This window comes from Neofelis nebulosa, chromosome 2 (assembly GCF_028018385.1).
Source record: "Neofelis nebulosa isolate mNeoNeb1 chromosome 2, mNeoNeb1.pri, whole genome shotgun sequence".
In the NCBI taxonomy this organism is placed as follows: Eukaryota; Metazoa; Chordata; class Mammalia; order Carnivora; family Felidae; genus Neofelis; species Neofelis nebulosa.
The window spans coordinates 63,337,176-63,357,544 of NC_080783.1; the positions used below are offsets into that span (position 1 = coordinate 63,337,176).

At 42.9% G+C, this 20,369-nt stretch overlaps 1 protein-coding gene across 2 annotated transcripts; it reads right to left on the reverse strand.

Annotated features, from left to right (window-relative positions):
* Nucleotides 1-434: 434 nt before the first annotated feature.
* KLHL23 (kelch like family member 23) lies at nt 435-19,964 on the reverse strand. 2 transcript variants are annotated; one of them, XM_058714624.1, is made up of 4 exons: nt 19,568-19,964; nt 17,450-18,664; nt 13,292-13,444; nt 435-2,545 (listed from the first exon to the last, which is right to left on the reverse strand). In XM_058714624.1, the coding sequence occupies exons 2-4, from the start codon at nt 18,660-18,662 to the stop codon at nt 2,235-2,237; spliced, it is 1,677 nt and encodes a 558-aa protein (XP_058570607.1). In that variant the 5' UTR covers nt 18,663-18,664; nt 19,568-19,964; the 3' UTR covers nt 435-2,234. The 2 variants fall into 2 exon arrangements, with proteins under 2 accessions (XP_058570607.1, XP_058570617.1); XM_058714634.1 differs by lacking the exon at nt 19,568-19,964 and adding an exon at nt 19,151-19,262.
* Between the last annotated feature and the right edge of the window lie 405 nt (nt 19,965-20,369).

Consider the following 20,369-nt stretch of genomic DNA (forward strand, 5'->3'; position numbering starts at 1 on the left):
AGTACACTGGATATACAAATGAAATGCTAGGCCTTGAAAAAATTAAAATAATCATATGTGATCCATGATCTCGAAATGATACATACTACATATACATAAATGATAAATTCTTTAAATGTGACAGTGCGAGTTTTACTGTGGCTGAAGCAGTCAGGAAAGAATTCCCAGAAGTTGGACTTGAATCAGGGTTTTATAGGACTTAGATAAGCTAAAAGCAGGGGAAGGTGATTTAAATTGTTTTCATCTATTCCATAAAACAGATCTCCAAAGCGCTACAGGGCATCACATTACTGGTCCAGCTAAGTGTTCTTGAAAGCAATCAAATAATCTATAATTCAATTTCAGATTGGAATAGTCTATAATTCTGTGGTTTCACTAATTCTGACTATCCTTTGACTCACTCACCCAAAATTCCAGCAATTCTACCACATATATTGTGATTTACTTATTTTTATTGAAAACACAAAGGAAAAACACTTAAATAAATTAAAAATCATTCCACATTCCCCCCACACTAACACAATGGATTTCAGTTTGCATATTACCTTTTACATGCGAAAAGATTTTACAAAGTCACATAGTGCACATTCTCTTTTGTATTGTGCTTATGTTACTTACCATATCACAGACACATCCATGTGTTTACAGTCTTCCAAATAATTATTGTAGTGGGAGTATAATACTTCACTGTTTTCTTAGCCCACTTTCTTCCTTAACATGTAGATTATTTCCAATTCTTTGCTGTTATAAATAATGCAGACATAAACATCCTCATGCATTTACCTTTTTTGTTTTGTTTTTATATTATTCTTTAGGTTAAAATCTAGGAGTAGAATTTATGGGACAAAGATACGGTCATTTTTGGGGGTTCCCTCTATGTAGTAGCATATTGCATTCCCAAAAGGTTGTGTCTATTTAAAATGCCATCTGAAATGAATGCATTAAACAGTCTCTTTCTATAAAAAAAAAAGAAAAAAAAATCAGAAGCACTAGGCAGTTTTCAACTTCCACATTTAAAGTTAAAAATAATTACTGTCTTTTTAAAAGGATGAAGAGTGTGGATAGATGGTCTAACAGATCACTAAAAGTTCAGATAACTTCAGGAATGCTTCCTAACTTTTCTCAAGTTTTGGCACACACAGAAAGTAATACTGTAGGCACACTGGGGAAAGTGGGCAAAGACGTTTCTGCCCAGAAGCTTCAGCCACCCAGGCTACCTCTGGCTGCCCCAAGGGATATGGGGCTCCACATCTAGGCACATCTATGACCCAAAGTGCATGGGTCATGAAGCGCTAATTGAGGAGAGGTTAAGTGACTCGATTCAAGTTACAAAAATCTAGTTAGTGGCACAGCTGGGAAATGAATGCAAATTTCTTCTCATCAATGTATATTTTACTATGTCACAACTGTTCTACATGCTTTCTGGCTCTAAAATTCAATTTTGTATGCAGATATATACCTATACTTAAGAATAAAGAGGATTTCATAGCATGCTTGAACTAAAGACACCTAAACTAGCAATTTACATCAAAGATGAAAATTAAAAATAGCTCTCAGCATCAGCAAATATTTGACTATTTTCTCTGCAATTTTTCAGATGTGCCATTCTTTTAAATTTAGTTTGTAAACTCTCAACAGTAATAATCTCTTGCACAGGATCTTGTGTACTTCTTGCAGTCAGTAACTAAAGAAGAACAATAAATTATACACACTAAAAAGAAAAGAAAACTCAAAGTCAGTCCACATTCTAAATAAGTCTAACGGTGAAAAAAAAAAAAGTTGTTTTAAAATGTTGATTTTGTAGAGGTAGAGAAGATTCCCTCCTTGAATTTCAAATTCCTTGCTAGCTAAACAGAACCTTAATAGACACTAGTACATTACAGGGTCATAGGAGACATTTCATTCCACAGAATGATTCTGACCTACACCAGTGTTGATGCTACCAGGAGAAAATTTCACTATAAAGGTATTTTACCTTCTACCAAGTGTCCAACATTCCATATTACCTTTGAAAAGCAGAGATTATAGGGTGTTAACCTTACTGATTCAACTGTAAATATACATAGGATTTTTCTTGACCATTAATCACTGTACTAAAGTGAAGAGTGGGGGTTAGGCATGGGAATTTACCCATTATGTGCCCGGACACAATAATAAGTAAGGGACTCCAAACCCTGAATTCTTTTTTTTTCTCCCACTACACAGTGATTACTTGGTCATTTCTATGGATTCAGTCAGACATTATACACACAAACACACCCATGGGACCGCATAGCACTTGGAAGATTGCCCACTATTTCCCACTTATTAAGATCTGGATCATATTTCTCAATGCTCTGAAGATAAGTTCCTTTTGAGTAGGAATATCCCCCAGTGACATAAATACATCCATTCATGATGACGGCACCACACTCCATCCTCCTTTCCATCATGGGAGCGATTTCTCTCCATTCATTTTGTTCAGGGTCATAGCATTCCGTGATTGTAGTTTGTCCACCAACTAGATAGAGCTTATTTTCAAATGGAACTGAGCACAATCCATACTCTATTAAAAAGAAAAAAGCAAATTTTTATTAGGATAATGAACAAAAGAGATTCCTTAGGGTGATGATATAATGATCCCTTACAAGGCCGCAGACAAAAGTAGAGTAGTCTTGACATTTTGATTCCTCTACCACAACACTGAGCCATGAAATCCATCCCCGATCACCTGATTCAGATTACCTGTCCAGCCATTCTCTCTCAGGTAATCCTTAATCTGACTTTGCAGGATGCCAGGGAAGAGCTCATCCTCAGACCCTTCTGAGAGTTCCCCAGCACAGACACCTTTCATTCTACATCCACGTGTAACAGTTGTAGGGTCTCTCCGACGTTCTGACACAAAGACGCACGAGGTAACTAGTGCAGGTTCCTCTAGGTCTTAGCGGCCATCCCTACCACCATCCCTATCATCTGTAGCCTCTGCAGCCACGGGTGCCGCATGGATGACTCTGCTTGCCTCTCTCACAGCGCTCGTCAAGTTAAGGACACAAGGAGTTAGAGAAGCACAACCAGATTAGTGGGGAACTACAGTCTATCATCTTAAGAACCCCGTGAAAGACGCTCAAAGGCAGAGGGCTGCTGTGTGAGGGCTGGATCCTGGGCTGAGAGTCTGCCTCTAGGTGGGCAAGGCTTCTGTGCTGTTTTAATTTTTCCCATTTTATGTGTCTCCCCCTCCACATGCAAACCCGCTGGCTCTTCAAGGCATCAGGCTCTTTTGCAACCTCACGTCCTCTCCCTTCCCAGGACTGTGACTCGGGTGAGGCCAGCGAGGGGCCTAGAGCGCAAAACACAAGGCCGCTCTGCTCTCGCTCGCAGAGGGACTCCAGTTCTGTGCCTCGAGCGAGCGTCTCTCCTCCCTCACCCTAGTCACAGGCATGCTGAGTCCCAGGCTTCTTCCACATCCCTATTTCTAGCACCACTGCTGGCCTGTGAGTTCATTCTCTGGGAATAGCAACCAGAGGATTACACTTCAATACTTCCAGCTCCTGACGTTAGTCAGGAGCACTAACGTCAGTTTGCTGTCACTGAGCTGTTCCGTACGTCTAGAAACTCTTCTTTTCCCAAGTCTTTGCACAGCTGCCTCCTTCTTGTCATCTAGGTCTCATCTTATGATCATCTCCTTGGAGGGCCCTCCTCTGACCGCCCAACCTGAAGTAGCAAGTCAGGCATTTCCACCACATCACCCTGTTTTAATGTTCTCCACAGTACTTCTCATTATCTGATGTCTCTTCTTTACTGTCCCTCGACCCTCGGTCAGCATAGGACCTGTGTCCTGCCCACTACTCCATCCCAGCTGGAGGATGGCAAGTGTTTGGAACCTTTTAAGGACTCAATAAAAGGTTGTTGGATCAATGAATGAACTGTACTTTGTACCCTCTGTACCCAAATATGCACTCCCATTATATGCTGAAAAAGCTTATGGGGTGCCTGGGGGCTCAGTCGATTAAGTGTCTGACTTCAGCTCAGGTCATGATCTCGAGGTTTATGAGTTCGAGACCCGTGTCGGGCTCTGTGCTGACAGGTCAGAACCTGAAGCCTGCTTCAGATTCTGTGTCTCCCTCTCTCTCTCTGCCCCTCCCCCGCGCACGCTCTCTCTTTCTCTCAAAAATAAATAAAAACATATAAAAAAATTAAATAAAACAAAAAATAAAAAAGCTTATCAACCCTTCTTTAGAAAGAGAATGTACAATCAAAAATGTGATTTCCCCTTTAAGGATGCAAGTACATTCTTATCAGTAAAGTTTCTGCTATCTAGGTTGTGAAGGCCAAGAAAAATCTCAGAAGATGGACATTTGTGCTTTGTTGTTCTCAAGTATCTGACATCCAGGAAAATAAGAATTCTTCCACCTGTAAAAACCCCATTTGTTACTTTCTAGTTATATACATGCAGAATTTTTTATAGAATTTAGTTGTTTCAGTACTTGTGAAATTAGAGAAATCATTCCATTAAATGGTCATGAAAATTAATGATGATTCAGAAATCTTATCCATTGGTGTTAAGTGATTCAACAATGAGTTCACTAGGCCTTTCTTAAATTTCAAAAAAATCCTCAATTTGTGGTTCTTATGTGAAGAACAGTATCACAAGGGGCCCTCGGCTGGCTCAGTCATTTGGGCGACCGACTCCTGATTTTGGCTCTGGTCATTATCTCACGGTTCATGGGTTTGGGCCCCGCATCAGGCTCTTGAGCTGACAGTGTAAAACCTGCTTGGGATTCTCTCTTCCTCTCTCTCTCTCTGCCCCTCCCCTCCTCGTGCTCTCTCTCTCCCTCTCAAAATAAATGAACTTTAATTTTTTTAAAACGTTTATTTATTTTTGAAGGAGAGAGAGACAGAGCACGAGCAGGGGAGGGGCAGAAAGAGAGGGAGACACAGAATCTGAAGCAGGCTCTAGGCTCTGAGCTGTCAGCACAGAGCCTGATGTGTGGGGCTCAAACTCACAAGCTGCGAGATCATGACCTGAGCTGAAGTCGAACGCCCAACCAACAGAGCCACCTAGGTGCCCCATGAAAATAAATAAACTTAAAAAAAATTTTTTTTAAGTATCTCTATCTTCCTATAGCAGGAAAATGTTTAAGATAAGGTGATTCTTGGGTTTTTTCCTGTTACCCAAATACAACATAATGCTCTGTTATTGCTGATGGAAACTTTTTCTTCCTCAGCTGTAACTGCCTTTTTCTCTGTTGGTCACTCTACGAAGCTACTGAGCCTGAGGAACTGTGCCTTGTTTATTGAGCTCCCAGCACTATCCATAACTATACCTAACACTATACACAACATGTGGGAAACACTCAGCAAACCTCTGTTGGACCAATGAACGAGTGAACAATTTCAAACTAAGTATAAGAATGGTACCATCTGTCATGGCTCAAAAAGTTTACACACAACTATTCACTATAAATCCATAGCAGTCTGTATTTAGTATTCCATGAATGATATGAATAAAGCCATGTAGGGGCTCTGAGACAACCATGATATTTTCAGGTATTCAGTATACACTGAAATGATTTAGAACTTTTTCCTAAGATTGTTCTCACTGAAAAGACCTGTAAAGCTTATGTAATTTAACCTCTTTATTTTACTAGAGGGTAAAAGTCAAGAGCTTAAGCTACTGCCCAAGAGCAGTCATGTGAATAAATGGCGGAGCCAGAAAGAACTCTCTCCCCACTTGACAAGGCTCTCCATAGGTTTTTTTCTTTATCACATCCTGCTTCTTCCCTGTTCTTCCCACACTCTTCTTTCCCAGCTCATCCCTTAACTAGTGCTGTTTCCCAAGGCTCTGTCCTTAGTTGTACTTAGTCCCACCCTTGCAGGGCACCTCAACCATCTCCACACCCACAGTCATCACCTCCAAGCAAATGACACCCAAATCTCTAAAGTCAGCCTCACTCTTCCTCCTGGGCCGCAGACCCACACTTCCCATTGCCTGCTGGACAGCTCTTCTGGGTGATCCAACCAGTCCTTCACAGTTAACTACAAAACTAAGTTCCAACTCAGCTCCTCTCTTCTGTTCCCACCACCTCCTCCTTCCCATGGTGAATCCATAATATTCCTCATATCTACCTGTTTTCACCTCCTAATGCTTCAGGCTTTCAGCATTTCTCACCTGGGTTATTATAACAGTTTCAGCAGACTTCTGGTCTTCTCCTAATCTATTCTGAAAGGCTCTAAAACCTTTGTTAGTTCACCATTTTTCAAATTCTCCTAACTGCCATTCAAAGCCCTCTATGGTACGCTCCTCCACTGAACTCTCCCATCCAATCTCTCATTCTACCCTCTCACATCCCATCATATACATCCACTCCCAGGTACTGGAATATACCTGGAACTTGCCCCTCTGCCTCCCATCATTAACTTCCTCCCTCAAAAAATACCTTAATTGTATCCATTCTTTTTTTTTTTTTTTTTTTTTTTTTTTTTTTTTTTTTTGGGACAGAGAGAGAGACAGAGCATGAACGGGGGAGGGGCAGAGAGAGAGGGAGACACAGAATCTGAAACAGGCTCCAGGCTCTGAGCTGTCAGCCCAGAGCCCGACGCGGGGCTCGAACTCACGGACCGCGAGATCGTGACCTGGCTGAAGTCGGATGCTTAACCGACTGCGCCACCCAGGCGCCCCAATTGTATCCATTCTTTAAGGACTAAATCATAACAGTGAACTCCTGGAAGCCTTCTAAGATTTTCAGATTCCCCTTATTCTCAAGCTCTTTCTACCTTCAATTTTTTTTTTTTCAACATTTTTTATTTATTTTTGGGACAGAGAGAGACAGAGCATGAACGGGGGAGGGGCAGAGAGAGAGGAAGACACAGAATCGGAAACAGGCTCCAGGCTCCGAGCCATCAGCCCAGAGCCCGACGCGGGGCTCGAACTCACGGACCGCGAGATCGTGACCTGGCTGAAGTCGGACGCTTAACCGACTGCGCCACCCAGGCGCCCCTCTACCTTCAATTTTAATGGCACTTATTTCTACAACTGTCTTATATTCCTGTTATGTATGTATATTTCCTTCTAAATTCTGAGCTCCTATAGCAGTAGAGACTCACTCTTAACCATCTTTGTGTCTTACATAATAACTTGAATGGTACCCTTCCTGAGGTAAGGTCTCAATAAATGTTATCTTTAATTTAATGGAATTGGAGTCCCCTGTTTTTTAACTAAACAAAACCACCACCCTTGGGGCACCTGGGTGGCACAGTGGGTTAAGCATCTGACTTTGGCTCAGTCATGATCTTGCAGTCCGTTGAGTTCGAGCCCCATGTCAGGCTCTGTGCTGACAGCTCAGAGATTGGAGCCTGCTTCAGATTCTGTCTCCCTCTCTCTCTGCCCCTCCTCCACTTGTTCTCTCTCTCTCTCTCTCTCAAAAATAAACATTAGAGAATTAAAAAAAAAATGTCTCCCTCTCTCTCTGCCCCTCCCCTGCTTGCACTCTGTCTCTAAAATAAACAAACGTTAAAAAAAAGGGGGGGGGGGCGCCTGGGTGGCTCAGTTGGTTAAGCATCTGACTTTGGCTCAGGTCATGATCTCACAGTTCGTGGGTTCCAGCCCCACACTGGGCTTTGTGCTGATGGCTCAGAGCTTGGGGCCTGCTTCAGATTCTGTGTCTCCCTCTGTCTCTGCCTCTCCCCGACTTGCGCTCTCTCTGTAAAATAAACAAACATGAGGGGTGCCTGGGTGGCTCAGTCAGTTGGGCATCCAACTTCACCTCAGGTCATGATCTCACAGTTTGTGAGTTCAAGCCCCTCATCAGGCTCTGTGCTGACAGCTCAGAACCTGGAGCATGCTTTGGATTCTGTATCTCCCTCTCTCTCTGACCCTCCCCAGCTCACACTCTGTCTCTTTCTCTATGAAAAATAAATAAATGTTAAAAAAATTTTTAATAAAATAAATAAACATTAAAAAAATAAAGCAAAAAACAACAACAACAACAAAAACCGAAAACCACTGACCTCAAAGGCATTAAGAAAAAAAAAAAGATAACATTTATAGTACCTTTTAAAAATAAGAGTAGTCATGATTTCTTTTGTGGTCTAAGCTACAGATCTGTAAGGCAGACTTGAAACTGACATTTTATGTTCCTCAGGAGGCGCTCTGAAAGTGTGTAAGAGGCACACCTCGCCACAGTTCAGCAGAGGCAGGCCCTATGCCTTCAAGGGCGAAGGAGCTAACAGACCAGTTGAATGAAGCAGGCTGGGAGTAAGAAGAGCAATGGCACGGATGCCAGGTCCATGATGTGATAGGAATGGGAGAGACTGGTGACATGGAGCACAGAAGTGCCATCTATACAAATTTTAGGATTGCTTGTTCTAGCTTCTAGAAGAATGCTGGTGCAATTTTGATTGGGATTGTATTGAATGTGTAGATAAGTTTGGGTAGTATTGACATTTTAACTTTATTCTTCCAATCCATGAGCATGGAATGTTTTTCCATTTCTTTATATCTTCTTCAATTTCCTTCATAAGCTTTCTATAGTTTTCGGCATACAGATCTTTTACATCTTTGGTTAGGTTTATTCCTAGGTATTTTATGCTTCTTGGTGTGATTGTGAATGGGATCAGTTTATTTGTCTTTCTGTTGCTTCACTATTAGTGTATAAGAACGCAACTGATTTCTGTACATTGCTTTTGTATCCTGCAACTTTGCTGAATTCATGTATCAGTTCTAGTAGACTTTTGGTGGAGTCTGTCTGGTTTTCCATGTATAATATCATGTCATCTGCAAAGAGTGAAAGCTTGACTTCATCTCTGCCAATTTTGATGCCTTTGATTTCCTTTTGTTGTCTGATTGCAGATGCTAGAACTTCCAACACTATGTTAAACAACAGCAGTGACAGTGGACATCCCTGTCGTGTTTCTGATCTCAGGGGGAAAGCTCTCAGTTTTTCCCCATTGAGGATGATATTAGCTGTGGGCTTTTCATAAATGGCTTCTATGATGTTTAAGTATGTTCCTTCTATCCCGACTTTCTTGAGGGTTTTTATTAAGAAAGGATGCTGAATTTTGTCAAATGCTTTTTCTGCATCAATTGACAGGATCATATGATTCTTATCTTTTCTTTTATTAATGTGATGTATCACATTGATTGATTTGCGAATGGTGAACCAGCCCTGCAGCCCAGGAATGAATCCCACTTGATCATGGTGAATAATTCTTTTTATATGCTGTTGAATTCAATTTGCTAGTATCTTATTGAGAATTTTTGCATCCCTATTTATCAGGGATATTGGCCTGTAGTTCCCTTTTTTTGCTGGGTCTCTGTCTGGTTTAAGAATCAAAGTAATGCTGGCTTCATAGAATGAGTCTAGAAGTTTTCCTTCCCTCTCTCTTTTTTGGAACGGCTTGAGAAGGATAGGCATTATCTCTGCTTTAAATGTCTGGTAGAATTCCCCAGGGAAGCCATCTGATCCTGGACTCTTACTTGTTGGGAGATTGAACAGCCAAAGTAATCTTGAAGAAGACCAAAACGGGAGGCATCATGATCCCAGACTTTAGCCTCTACTACAAAGCTGTCATCATCAAGACAGCATGGTATTGGCATAAAAACAGACACATAGACCAATGGAATAGAATAGAAACCCCAGAACTAGACCCACAAATGTATGGCCAACTAATCTTTGACAAAGCAGGAAAGAATATCCAATGGAAAAAAGACAGTCTCTTTAACAAATGGTGCTGGGAGAACTGGACAGCAACATGCAGAAGAATGAAACTAGACCACTTTCTTACACCATTCACAAAAATAAACTCAAAATGGATAAAGGACCTGAATGTGAGACAGGAAACCGTCAAAACCCTAGAGGAGAAAGTAGGAAAAAACCTCTCTGACCTCAGCCGCAGAAATTTCTTGATACATCTCCAAAGGCAAGGGAATTAAAAGCAAAAATGAACTATCGGGATTTCACAAAATAAAAATCTTCTGCACTGCAAAGAAAACAGTCAACCAAACTAAAAGGCAACCACGAATAGGGAAAGACATTTGCAAATGACATATCAGACAAAGGGCTAGTATCCAAAATCTATAAAGAGCTCACCAAACTCCACACCTGAAAAACAAATGACCCAGTGAAGAAATGGGCAGAAAACATGAATAGACACTTCTCTAAAGAAGACATCTGGATGGCCAATAGGCACATGAAAAGATGCTCAACGTCTCTCCTCATCAGGGAAATACAAATCAAAACCACACTCAGATATCACCTCACACCAGTCAGAGTGGCTAAAATGAACAAATCGGGAGACTACAGATGCTGGAGAGGATGTGGAGAAACAGGAACCCTCTTGCACTGTTGGTGGGAATGCAAACTGGTACAGTCACTCTGGAAAACAGTGTGGAGGTTCCTCAAAAAATTAAAAATAGATCTACCTAGGACCCAGCAATAGCACTGCTAGGAATTTACCCAAGGGATACAGGAGTCCTGATGCATAGGGGCACTTGTACCCCAATGTTTATAGCAGCACTTTCAACAATAGCCAAATTATGGAAAGAGCCTAAATGTCCACCAACTGATGAATGGATAAAGAAGCTGTGGTTTATATATACAATGGAATACTACTTGACAATGAGAAAGAATGAAATATGGCTCTTTGTAGCAACGTGGATGGAATGGGAGAGTGTTATGCTAAGTGAAATAAGTCATACAGAGAAAGACAGATACCATATGTTTTCACTCTTATGTGGATCCTGAAAAACTGAACAGAAGACCATGGGGGAGGGGAAGGAAAAAAAAAAGTCAGAGAGGGAGAGAGCTAAAGCATAAGAGACTCTTAAAAACTGAGAACGAACTGAGGGTTGATGGGGGTGGGAGGGAGGGAAGGGTGAGTGATGGGTATTGAGGAGGGCACCTGTTGGGATGAGCACTGGGTGTTGTATGGAAACCAATTTGACAATAAATTTCATATTAAAAAAAAAAGCATGCAGCACTGAGATAATGAATTAAAAAAAAAAAAAAAGTGCCATCTAAAAGGGAACAGCCACTACTTGGCTCCAGTGATTGCTGACAGAAAGGAATGTGGTCTGAGGTCATTATAATTTTTCTAAAGGCCAGGAATCATGATTTTTATTTAAGAACTACCGAATTTTAAATATTGGTGGCAAGTCAGTTAAAAATATTTTAAACACTGTACCCCAAAAAGAACATACCAGGCAGCATGCTAATTTGCTACCTTTGTTTCTTACATTGTCACAAAAAAGTCCAATATAAAGCAAAACTTTACAAACAGAATTATATGATCCCATTGATTTGTACTCTAATTTAATATTTATTTCTGACTGATTCTTCAGTTGGCCATGGATTTTCATGATTTCGCTTACATCTTTTAGACTCCCTTTCAAGCAGTTAACAAGCCATATGCTACTTAAATATGTTATAGGACATTTATTTTTAAAGGAACCCTTTATGAAATTTATATTAAATTTGTAATGTAAACAACTGCCCTCTAATTTGTTAATCTGAGTTTTCATATATTGGATTTTCTTTGTAAAGATGTCAAAGTAATATCTAACTGATAAGGTTAAACATGAAGATCAAATGAGATAACAGTGCAATTGTTAAGAACATGGCCTCCCAGCCAGATTGCCTGGATTTGAACCTCATCTCTAACAAGCACTAGCTAGCGGACCTTAGGCAATTCATTTACCATGTCTGTGCCTCAGTGGCCTGCAAAATGAGATAATAGTAGTACCTCGCTCACAGGATTGCTGTAAGGTTTAAATAGATTAAGACATAAAAAATTATTAGAATAGTGCCTGATGCATACTTACTAACTAAAAGTTAGCTATTACTCCATACAAGCCAGTATTACTACTTTCCATTATAACTTCGCTGACCATAACAGAAAGTGTTGGGGAGTCTGCGATAATTACATCTGGGCTACTAGGAGATAGGCTACCTGTTCCATGTCTTCAGAGCCAGGCCAGCCTGTGGCCAAAGTCTCTTCTTATGCAAAGCCCAGGACATATGGATATGCAGCACCAGATTCAGTGCGCTTCACCTCAACTGCCAGATGAAACTGGTCAAAAGCAGGAGAGCCTGGTCCCTTCAGAAGAGACAGACTGCTTCGTGGCTATAGCACAGATTATACAATCAGACTGCTTAAATGAATCCTGGTCTGCCACTTCCAAACTGTGTGACCTTATCCTTTCTAGCCTCCATTTCTAAATACATAAAATGGGGGTGAACAATACCTACTCGTAAGGTTATAGATAGAATTTAAGGTAATACGACATGTAAGGTGTTTAATCAGTAGCTGACCTACAGAAAGTGTTCAAGAAGGTTAACAACTGCTATCACTCTCAGATGATTCAAGCTTGGGAATTTCCAATTATGCTCACCAGTGACTCACATAGAAACCTTATGCTATATGGAAAATCATCCAAAGTAGTATAGTGATACGGTGATATGAATCTTACCTAAGGAAAAATCTTAAACATATATCAAAGAGACACGTCAAAGAACAAAGGCACAGAAGGCAGAAGGCTGGCCATTCCTTGTGGATGGACCACATGTCCCCTTCATGACTGTCAAAGTAAGGCCAGCATGGGGTTCTGTACATCATAGGAATGAGTGCTTAATAATTACTGGCGCCCAAACAGAACATGCTAAAAAGAAGAAACCATCTCCTGTTGAACTGAATCAATGAGTAATCTTCCCGACTATTTGACAGACTAGTGCTTTTTAACTGTCTATAAAAACTGTGTTTTATATAATGCATATAAATGAAAGAAAGCACACAATAGAGGAATAGGAAATACAACAAAAGAATCCAGAAAATTTGGGGGCACCTGGGTGGCTCAGTCAGTTGAGTATCTGACTTTGGCTCAGGTCATGATCTCACGGTTCATGAGTTTGACCCCTCGTCGGGCTCTGTGTTGACAGCTCAGAGCCTGGAGCCTGCTTTGGATTCTGTGTGTGTGTGTGTGTCTCTCTCTGCCCCTTCCCACTCACACCATGTCTGTGTTTCTCAAAAATGAATAAACATTAAAAAATTTTTTTAAATAAAAAGAATCTAGAAAACTTTAAAAAGAAACTACCACTTTTAACCACACAGGCTTAAAATGTATTCCGTAAAGACATCGGGGAAAGCATTTGTAGATGTGACCTAATTGGAACTACCTGTGATTATGGCTGGATGGGCACATGAATATTTTGAGCCTTTTAATTACACCCATGTGCAGTCTGCTATAAATCTAGCATTTTCTATTTCCAGGCCATTTTTAGCTGTACAACATGTACTATTTGAAACAGTATTTTATTACCTGGATGTGGGCTGGAGGTGATGAGGCTCCATTCATTGATATCTGAATTGTAGCTCTGGACCTTATCATAGGTGCAACTTCCTCTGTAGCCGCAGTGGCCGCCGATGACGTAGATAACTTCATGTAAGACGCAGGCAGTTGCATTTCCCACACCTGTGTGTTAATTAAAATCACACTGAATACTGGGCTCAGTTTATTGTTTCTGTTATTACTGATAGTAGATGCAAGGTCCTGTGCTAGGTGCTATGAGGGATAGAAGAATGAACAAGAGAGGCTCCTTGCACTCTTTAATTTTTTTTTTAACATTTATTTATTTTTGAGACAGAGAGAGACAGAGCATGAACAGGGGAGGGTCAGAGAGAGGGAGACACAGAATCTGAAACAGGCTCCAGGCTCTGAGCTGTCAGCACAGAGCCCGACACGGGGCTCGAACTCACAGCCCTCACGGACCGCAAGATCATGACCTGAGCTGAAGTCGGCCGCTTAACCGACTGAGCCACCCAGGCGCCCCTCCTTGCACTCTTTTAAAAGAGGGTGAGACACTTACACCAATAGTTAGAACACAGGGTACAGAAACACCGTGAACGTTCAGAGCAAGGAGACATTGCTTTGAGGAGGGAAGTCAGATAGCAGGTGGCCGACTCTGACCTGGACCCCGGTAGGTAGGACTGTGGCAGGTAGAGGTGAGAGGAAGCCATCCTAAGCAGAGGGCAAGGCAAGCGCAGAGGCTTAGTGGGCAATGTCTAGAGGCCCGGATTGATGCCAGCACACGGAAGGGCCCGTGGCAAACCTGGGGCTGTCGTGTGGGAATTAAAGCCGACATCATAAGTTGAAGCCACATCACACAAAGGATCCTGGCACTCAACTAAGAAATGTGGACTTCATTCAGCAGGATTTTTAAGATTTTTAAGCAGAGGAAGGGAGAGACTACAAAAGCAGAAGACAGAGTCAGAAAGATCTAGGTATTGGCCCAGGTACAAAGTACTGAGGGCCTGATTTAGGAGGGGCTTTGGGTATGGAGACAAGACGCACAGATAAGCCTTGATGACTGACTGTGCCAGAAACAAACAAAACTGATTCTGAGGTCCTAAGCTCAGAAAACCAGGACACCCTGATGCCCTAGGAAAATGAGGAGGAAGAAATGAGTTCGGCAGGGAAGGAAGACATCAGATTAGTTGAATACATCAGTTTAGTCTTTCAAACAACTTTTATTTACCACTGGTACATGCTGGGTGCAGTTCAATCTCCTTGTGTATTTTCTACTCCAACACAAAAGTGAGTTTATAAGCAGGGCAGTTACGATAAGAGAGGGAAAAAAAGTCAGGAGCTCCTAAACTTCAGCCAAGTATTTATTTCTTCTCTGTACATCCCTAAACCAAAAAAGGAAATGAATTTGAAATTTGACTCTACCCAATTTACATTCTGATCACCAGGGGAAGCTGCCAGTTCACTTCATGACTACAAAACAAAACAAACTGGGAAAAGTAACGTTACTCTTGCAACTTAGAAAAATGAGAAACTTAAAACTCAAAATCAGCACTGGCCAAAGCTGTGCATGACTGACACAGTGTTACCCTTCCCAGGGACAATTAGTTACAATCAGGAATCAAAACTTCAATGTCAAAGTATAAATAAAACTTTGAAATTTCAAGCCCAGCTGGTTGGGATGGGGGGCTTCCGTGCATGAGGGTCTCCCATTCTACTCAAGGTGAAGGCAAAAAACAGATAATGGCTTTCTTTCACAGTGGACGCACCATTGAAGCATTTTCTTTTCAGCAAGCATGTTTCACACATGATTTAACAGGGGTGCCTGAGTGGCTCAGTCAATTGAGCGTCTGACTATGGCTCAGGCCATGATCTCACAGTAGGTGAGCTTGAGCCCTGCATTGGGCTCTGTGCTGACAGTTCAGAGCCTGGAGCCTGCTTCGAATTCTGTGTCTCCCTCTCTCGCTGCCCCTCTCCCAGGGGCACTGGGGACTCTGTGTGTGTGTGTGTGTGTGTGTGTGTGTGTGTGTGTGTGTACATGTGTGTGTCTCTCTCTCTCAAAAATAAACATCAAAAAAAATTTTTTAACATGATTTAACAAAATTGCAGTAAAGTAATAAACTTTCATCCTCACAGAAATATGCTCTTCACTAGGAAAGCACTGAAACTGTTATCTCATTATCTCATTGGCAGAAACTTTTCCACGTTGACAATAGCTGCTAAAATATTTGAACTTTCTTTGTCTCTTTAGTAGGAAAGGAGTCATGACAACCTTCAGGAACATCCTGGGGAGAAGACCAGGAATCAGCGGTCAAGCTCAGGCAGAGTCCAAAACCACAAAACTAGAGCAGCAACAGTAGTGGGCCTTATGCCCCCTTCTCCCGCTCTATCACCTACTGCGGCAGAACCTTTGGGCATGCAGGAGAATGGGCATGATTTAATATGAAAGACACCTTTTTAAAGTTTATTTTTTTATTTTGAGAGAGAGAGAAAGAGAGCGAGCAGGGGAGGGGCAGAGAGAGAGGGAGGGAGACAACCTCAAGCAGGCTTCATGCTGTCAGCGCAGAGCCCGACGCGAGGCTCTACCTCACCAATGGTGAGTGGGACACTTAACCGACTGAGCCACCCAGTCGCCCCTAATATGAAAGATATTTTTGTTCTATCAAAGTTGACATGTTCTTCTATAATGACCTTTATTATGACAATAATGAACAACGAATAATGACAAGAATACCTAACACTTACTGAGTGTTTACTTTGCTCCAGACACTGTTCTACACACTTCACATGCATAAATTCATTTAATCCTCTCAAAACCCTAAGCTATATAATGTTGTTACCCCCACTGTACAGACCATAAAACCGAGGCACAGGGAGATTAAACAATTTGCTTGAGCACACCAGCAAGTAAGTGGAAAGTTGGGATTTGGACCACAGTTTGGCTTCAGAAGCAACGTGCCTGATCACAAGACCATCCGGCCTCTCAGGCTTCCTGCTTGTCATCCAACGATCACACCAGGTCAGATTCCCAGACCAGGTCAGATTCCCACACCCTCCCTAGTGTTAAAAAAGAAACAGAAAGCCCTGGGAAGGAACATTTGGGATAAAATGACACAAATTTAGTAACAACCTACCAGTTGTTTTTGTGCAACTCTCCAGCACAAATGAATAAATGTAATTAAGATTCCAGCTTAACTTTTCTGCCAGTGGGAGGGAAGGAGAGCAAGGCTAATATAGTACTGGACACAGCAGAAAATACAGTGTTTATCAGACAGACATTGAGACCCAATAGTGCACCTGGCTGTGTGGACCACATGAGGGAGGGTATGGGATCTGCCTTATCTTCTACTCTATGAAACAAGACTTGAATCACAAAAAGAAGGGGCTATCTGTCTCCAGTTTTTGAGAGAATGTAATTTGTTACACTCTACGGGGACCAAACCTTTCAAAGTTTTAATGAAAGACCCTTTAAAAGAGAGATGACCACATAATGAGAGGGAGAAAGCTGAATATTTAAAAGCAGGATTGAAAAGGATTCAATTTCAAGAGTAAGCAAGCAAAAAAAAAAAAATTAAGTATAAACTAATAAAACTACCCAGCTTTCTCCCTTCATTTAGACTTTGACTTAAATATATATTCTTAAGACCTGAAGGAAGACCTAGGCTTGAAACAGGCTGAAGAGTAAGTAGAATGAGTTATACTGTTTTCTTATATAAATGATTTTTTTCTAGTCTGAGTAGCATATTCTGATCACATAACCTCAAACAAGTTGGGGACTGTTATACCATGCTTTTACTTGGAACATCTGTCCACAATTACTTGTATAATCTATTATAGTTCCTAGGTAGCATTCCAAAAGTGATAAATTCTTTTGAAGTTATTTGCACGATAATTTAGATCACTGGTCTTAACTTCAAGCCCTTAAAAAATATTGGGGCCCCTGGGTGGCTCAGTCGATTAAGCATCCGACTCTTGGTTTCAGCTCAGGTCTTGATCTCAGTGTCATGAGTTCAAGCCCCCCATTAGGCTCCGTGCGGACAGTGGAAAGTCTGCTTGGGATTCTCTCTCTCTCCTTCTCTGCCTCTCCCCGACTTGCACTGTCTCTGTCTCTCTCAAAATAAACTTAAAAAAAAAACCACTTAAAAATAGAGAATAAATGTAATCTGTACTTACCTTTAATCATGTTTGCAATAGGAATCCATTTCTCTTTTAATGGGTCATAGAACTCAGCCTCTTCTGCAGGAGCCCCTTTTCTGTAACCACCTAAAGCATAGACACAGCCACCCAACGTGACTGCACAGTGGTAATACCTGGCATTGAGCATTGGCAAACCTTCTGTCCATTCATCGCTTTCACTGTTATAGATCCACACTGTGTCAAGAGCTTCTATATTATCCGTCCTATAACCCCCAGTTACATAAATGTTGGGTCCCAAACATGTAACACCATAGCTCTCCCTAGTATAGTCTGGTATTTCTGCTCCCTGAATCCAAACATTTGTCAGAGGATCCCATATATGAACCTCTGATAAAGGATGCCAGTAATAGCCTCCAATGATGTACATTGTGGCTGTGGACCTCTGAGAAATCTCTTTATGCAGGGGATTCAAAGCATTATATATTAGAGATCGTATCTTATTTTCGGTTAGGAGGCAGCTTCTTTGAAGACCTAAAGCTGTTTTTAAATACACTGGATCTATATCTATGTTCACATAGCTTAGTAGATTATACAGGCATTCAATTCGATTTTCTACATCATGAGCAGTCCACTTAATAACAGGCTCTATGATAGCTTCTTCTTTCCAAACACTGAGATTCTTTCTGGACAATATAAAGAGAAACTTTTCAAGGCTGATTTCCAAAAATTCTTCTTGTTGCCACACTTCCTTAAACCTTGAACACAGAATTCTTCGAGATTCCTTCTCTAGTTCTGGACACACGTGAAATTCTGCAAAGGAGTGCATTCCAATACAATTATCAATATCCAAGTGCCTTACCAAAAACTGCTCACAAGCTTTCTTTACTGAAAGGAACTGCAGCAGATCGGCTGCTTCAAGCAGGCTTTGAACATTTCTTTTAGTTATTTCAATCTGGGAAGTGTATGCATAATTCACAAGGCCTTCCAAAATATCATGGTGGATGCCAGAGATTTTTATTTTATTTTTAAATTTTTCTTTCATGTCAGCTGTGAACATTGCCTTAAAATAATTGCTGCAAGCAGCTAAAACAGCTCGGTGACAATGGAAGATTATGCCTGAAGGACACTGAAGGGTAATATCAGTAAATAATCCATCCAAGTAAAATGTTCTGAATGCATCCAGAAAATCCACTGGATGCGTGGTATCCTTGAAATGGTAAATATAATCTTCTTGTCCTTTGAGAGCCATGGCTGCAATAAACATGAAATAAATGTGTTTTCAATTTTGCATATTACTGAAAATAATCAATGCTAAATATGCCAATCCTTATGATGATACTCTAAAGCTAGACTAAGTAACAAATGCAAAATGTGGATACACTATTTCGTCATTTATGTGATGGTCAATCTAAATTTGGGGTCACTTTGAGCCTGAAATGAGGCCCCTAGGATTTTCAGTAGTCCTTTAAATAAAAAATATTGATTTGCTACCCCATTCACCCAGTCTCCGAAATCCGACCCTAGTTGGCGGTCGGAGAGAGAGAACCCACGCTTGGCAAACCGAGTGTCCGGGCGGGTCACCCCAATAGAGACCGGACTTTGGCCGTCTTGGCTCGGCCCCAATTCAACCTTTTTCACTAGCTCCGTCTCCCTTGGGAGTCGTCTCGAGATGCCAAAAAGGGGGCGATCGAAATATAACTAGAAATGAAGAAATCTTGGAAAAGGGAAACCTTGTACCTTTCGGCTTAAGAAAGGAGCGAAAAGAAAGGTGCCGGGCTGCTGTCCCTCCATCCCTGCGCCCCCTCCCCCGCGCCTGCCGCAGGGGTTTCCGCGCGCCCCGAGCCTGGGCCCCGGGCCCGCGTTCCCGCCCGGAGACCGCCCCGCCCCGGGCCTGGCGCGGGGACTCGACTCGAGGGCGCCGCGCGCCGCCCGCCGGGCCGGTGCCCGCGTCCCCTCCGCCCCGGGACGCAGCACAGGTGTGGGGAGGGCACGCGGGCGGCCCCGCGCTCGGCCCGGCCCGGCGCCCGCGCGGCCATTGTCTCCGCGCCCCTGCCGCGGGCGGGCTCGGGAGGCGGCGCGGCCTCGCTCTCCCGCGCTCGGCCCCGCTCGCTCCCCTCGGGCTGGCCCCGGGCGGCGGCGCCGCAGCGCACCTACCTCCGGCGGCGGCTCCCGGGCACGGTGCGGGCCGACGGGCTAGCGGCGAGCGGGGGCTGGGGCGCCTCCGGACCCTCTGACCATCTTTGGAAGAAGCGCGGCGGAGGGTGCCTGCTAGTGCAGCTCCAGCCCACAAGCGGCTCCTATTTTGGTGCCCTGGCTGCTCCCCGCCTCCAGCCCAACAGCCCCCCGCGCGGCCTGGGCGCGGGGCCACTCGCGGGAACTCCCCGGTGGCGGGGCCGCGCTGCGAGCAGGGGCGGGGCGGCCGGGCACGCGGCTGCAGCCCCTTCCCGGCCGTTCCCCCCTGCAGCAGGTGGGAAGTCAGCTCCGAGGAGACCGCCTGCGCGACTAGCTTTCTGCTCCTTCCTTAGGTCTGAGCCTCACACACAGCACACACCCCCGAGCGTTTTTCTCTAGACACTCTGAAGTCCACATCTGGAGGCTGAGAGAGGGATGCCCTTTCCCCCTCCTTCAGTAGCTCTCACAGGCCAGGTCCTAGAGGGAGAGATGGAGGGGAAAGTGCGCAGCAAACCTTAAAGGTCTGGGGCTGAGGTTGCCTTCAGAATGCCAGAATAAGTGTCGCTTTCCCACCAACATAATCCCGCCCCCAGCGGAGCACTCAACTCAGGAGGGAGCCCCTGGGGCTGATTTGCACACTACAGACTAACCTGGAAGCTTTAAGATAAACTGAGAGCAGCCAGGGTCAAGGATTCAAGTTCACATATTTAGAGCAGAGTAGCTGAAGAAGCAGCCTCCAGTCTTTCTTCCTGATGACAGCAAGTCCAGTCATATAAAGACGTCC